At 37.7% G+C, this 4431-nt stretch overlaps 1 protein-coding gene across 1 annotated transcript; it reads right to left on the bottom strand.

The window, feature by feature from the left end:
* Window positions 1-1902: 1902 nt before the first annotated feature.
* On the bottom strand, window positions 1903-4093 carry LOC140037707 (L-type lectin-domain containing receptor kinase IV.1-like). Its single transcript, XM_072082670.1, has one exon. The coding sequence runs from the start codon at window positions 4015-4017 to the stop codon at window positions 1957-1959; it is 2061 nt and encodes a 686-aa protein (XP_071938771.1). The 5' UTR covers window positions 4018-4093; the 3' UTR covers window positions 1903-1956.
* Window positions 4094-4431: the final 338 nt, after the last annotated feature.

Genomic DNA, 4431 nt, shown 5'->3' with positions numbered 1-4431 from the left:
CAATGCACTATATTGAGTCTTAAATTTGGACAGAGCCATAGAACTTGCATATCAAAAAATGAAGAGTTAAATCAACATTCTTCCATTTTTAATCACAATTGTCTCCATTTGAGAATTCCAGCTAAATCATGCCTATAGCTATTACAATTTCAACAAATATCCAAAAGAAGATTTAGACAATTGTTCACAAGGTTATTTCCAAATAATGAGTTTTATATAAAACATGGCACAAAACACTTCACAAGACAAATATAGAAAACAAAAATACAAACTAAAGAAAATAAGAGGGTTATGGGTTGTGTAACGAGTTGGTTTAAAGTTATGTGCTCTTATACTATAAAATTGAGACCGAAGAATATATATAGGGTATCGGGTATTCGAGTATCAAACCCTCTCAGGTTATCTATCTGTAATCTTTCATCAATACCAATCTCTAATGAATAATCCATTAGTCATTTAATTGAATTAATTATCGGATCGAGTATCCACGGGTATTAGATTTTACCCTACTCATTGTCATTCCTATTTATATGTTTACAGAGAGAACAATTCAAGACATGCAAATCTTATTTGTTTAAACTTAACATATAGAAGATCACATATATAGAACCAAGTGCTTGAATTGAAAATCTCATACCCTAAAACTGAAGTGATTATTCGAATCTCGTACCCTAAAGCTGAAAATTAGAATGAAATGATTATTTGAAAGGTGTACACAGTTTAAGTTTGAATTAATTTTTCTTGACGTAAAATATAAAGTTTTAACAAGTTAATATGTAATGCTAAAATGATTAATAACAAGTTGTATCTTATAGATCAATTAACTAAATTGCAAGGTAAAAAACATTTAAAGAACAAAAGTTCAAGTTTGGTGGTGGGTTGTCGGGGTCCCAGGGGGAGGGGAGCATCGAGAGAAAGACAATAAAAATTTCCAAAATCTCTAAGCTTAAATTTTCAAAACTTGGGAGCAGCTCACTCCTAGCTTAGCCATTGCCTAAGCAACCAGCCTATGACCAACAATTGTGGAAACCCTCTAGCCCTAACAAGCTCATCACTAATTTGAATGTATCCCTTGGAGGAGGGATGAGTTGGTTGGCTCAAAGGAGAGAATTTAAATAAGAGATTTTAGATTCGAATCTTCTCACTCACACTATAAAAAAGGAAAAAAAAAAGTTTCAACATTTGTTACAAAACACGTCATGTTCCAGTGTCTTATGGATCATGGAAGCCGTAACGTTTTGTTTCATTTACTAAGGACGCGTTTGATAAAATTGAAGTTTGAAAACTGAAGTCTGAATTCTGAATCCATTAAATTATTAAATTGTTAAATATTAAATCTAATACATTTGAGTGCATATCATATTCAGTGATAAGTGAGTACTTATCACTTAATTTTAGAAATAAGTCTTGTCTAGAAAATTCAGTGATATTTAATTAATTTAAATATTTTTATTTTTATTATCAAATAATTTAAATATATTAAGATTTGATTTCATTAAATTTAAGTGTTGATTTGAATTGAAAAAGGGCCTAAGAAAGGGTGTGTTTGGATTGTATTTTTCGTTATTTTTTATAGAAAAATTACTGTAGCGATTTGATATATGTGAGGAAAAAAGGTGATAGAAAAATGTGATCACGAAAAATGATAATATTTTCCGACGAAAACAAGCAATCCAAACACACCCAAAGTCTCCGGACCGGTAAGATTCCGAAAACTTTAGGCGTGAAAGAAATGTTGGAGGTCCCCTCCCACGCCGTCAAATCTCGAAAAAATCTCCACCCACTCAAAGGCCCGCTCTTGGTCCCGTTAATCCACTATCCCTTGGTACAAACCACAAAACATGTTCTAGCATCTGATACAAAATTTAGTGCTCATACGTCAGAAAATGCACTCAGCAAAATAATTACAGCAGTAGAAGCTCTTTCTTTCTTTTTTATTTGTAAAAATTTACAAAATCAGAATGATAAGCTTCTTAATTGCCGACCACCAGAGACAGTAGAGTCCGCCACAGAACGTGAAAAACGTTTGTCTGTGGAAAAAGCAAATGACGATAAAATGTCTTCAAAGCCAGCAGGGTGGGCGAAGCCAAGACCAACAGCAGAAACGCCCATGGCTAGTGATGATAAATCTGGCAAGGCAACTGATCCCTCCAAGTACAACAGAATTTGCCTCATACTTGGCCTAATCTTTGGTTCTGAATGAGAGCATAGCAAGCCCAGTTTCAACACCAATTCTGCTTCCTCTTTCACATACTCAGTACCCAACTTTTGATCAACCGCCTGGAGAATATTGCCTGCTTTCCAGCACGAAAATACCCAATCAACCAAAATGATCTTCTCTTCTGGTGCTGCCTGGGGTTCTATTGGCCTTCTTCCGCAGGCAACCTCCAGCAAAAAGGCCCCAAAAGCATATACATCCGTGCTTGTTGTGGCCCTCCCTGTCCTACTATGCTCAGGGGCAAGGTAGCCATGAGATCCCGCTACATGCGTGGATTGAGGGAGGGTTCCATGATCGTATAGCCTTGCCAGGCCGAAATCTCCTAATCTTCCATTCAGTTCACCATCTAACAATACATTACTTGCTTTCACATCTCGGTGGATTACAACTTGCTCCCATTCTTCGTGTAGATAGAATAATCCGGATGCTACACCTTTGATGACTCGCAATCTTTGGATCCAGCTGAGGATATACTTGGGTTGGTTGTACAAAAACTTGTCTAGACTACCATTGGACATGAACTCGTATACCAAAAGTAACTCTCCTTTACGCCGACAATAACCCAAGAGTGGTACTAAATTTCTATGCCGTAAGCGACCAATACTGACGACTTCTGCAATAAATTCTCTCATTCCCTGTCTTGCTTGATGAGAAACCTTCTTGATAGCAACCTCAACCTTGTTTGTTGACAAAACGCCTTTGTAGACCCTCCCAAATCCGCCTTCTCCCAACACCTCCTTTTCTCTGAACCCCTTGGTGGCAATGTATAAATCTTTATACTTGAACCTGTGAGGTCCATAAGCAAGCTCCCATTCTTCCAGCATTTCTGCAAACTTCCACTTCCTGCTTAGATAATAAGCTACCCCAGATATTAGTATTAACAACAAAAGCATGCAAATCAGGGGCAATCCCACAGTGAAAAATTCAGACACTTTCTTATGTCCAAACCGAGGTAGCTTGGGGAGCCGAGAGAGATCAAAAGCCTGCGCAACGCCATTCATCCTGAAGCTCCATCCAAGTATAAAATGAGATGATCCTATGTCGCGTGGACTAGTGGCTGCAGAAAAGCCAACATACATGGTTTGCTGTAAAATTGGCGAAAGATCATATGTCAAAGACAAAAGAGGAGTATGTGGTTTAGCAGCCGCTATTGGAGCTAATGTAACATCGATTCTCCTCGCCACCCCGTCGTATTCGACCCAAAGTTGCATCTGTTGACCGCTGCTAAGAGTTAAGTTGTCAAATAAATTCTTGTTATTAGCCTGGTAACTTGCTGGCTGGGATACCTTGGACGTCATAGAGTTAATATCAATACCAACATGGTTGTCATTGATATCTTCAAAATCTGGGTTTTGGATAGTGTCAAGCTCCACCGCAAAAACGTGATTTGTTCGATTTCCATCGGTGCTTGTGTTGAAGAGGCCGAGGAAACGAGTGGAGGGCCCTTCTGCAAGGCCTCTTGTTGGCGCAATCACGAAAGCCATTCCCGGACCAGGCATGCCTGGTACTTCAGCTACTATAGCAAACACAAATTGGGTGGAAAAGGAGAAAGCTGAACCATTAGATTTTGTCTTGAATTTGAGGGGATTAGGATAGAAGGCGTGCCCCGTTTGTAATTTGGTGGTGTTGGTTATCCGTAGGAGGCCATTTTTGGTGACTGTGGCTAATCCATCCAGGCTTAGATTTGATGATTGAAATCCTTGGTAGATGAACCCAAAATCGTCAGAAACTGCTGCACCAGCTCCTATGTGAACTACTAGAAAATTGGCTAAGATAGCTGTTAGTAGTTTGGATGACATGACTAAAGACTTGGATGCCAATTGCCAAATCCTTCTTAATTTTGTAGCCTATGTATCTTATTAGGGAAAATCATCCAAAACATCCCTCATATTTTGTAAAATGATTTTTTTCGTCCCTCATTTTTAAAAGCGTAATTTTATGTCTCTTACATATTCATATCGGTCAAATTTAGCCCCTAACTAGGTTACCGATCATTTTTTGACCGGAATCCATCACGTGCAAGGCACGTGATCATTTTTGAAGGGTAAATTTGTCAAATTATATTTTACATAATCTAATATATAGTTCTCCACATTTTATAAAACAAATTTTTCGTCCTTCACATTTTATAAAATGATTTTTTCATCCCTCACATTTCAAAAAATGAACTCTTCCATCCCTCACATTTCAAAAAATGAATATTTCCATCCCTC

The sequence above is a fragment of the Coffea arabica genome, chromosome 3c, assembly GCF_036785885.1.
Source record: "Coffea arabica cultivar ET-39 chromosome 3c, Coffea Arabica ET-39 HiFi, whole genome shotgun sequence".
Lineage (NCBI taxonomy): Eukaryota > Viridiplantae > Streptophyta > Magnoliopsida > Gentianales > Rubiaceae > Coffea > Coffea arabica.
Note: the sequence above shows the minus strand (reverse complement) of the source record. Positions and strands in the feature narration are given on the sequence as shown.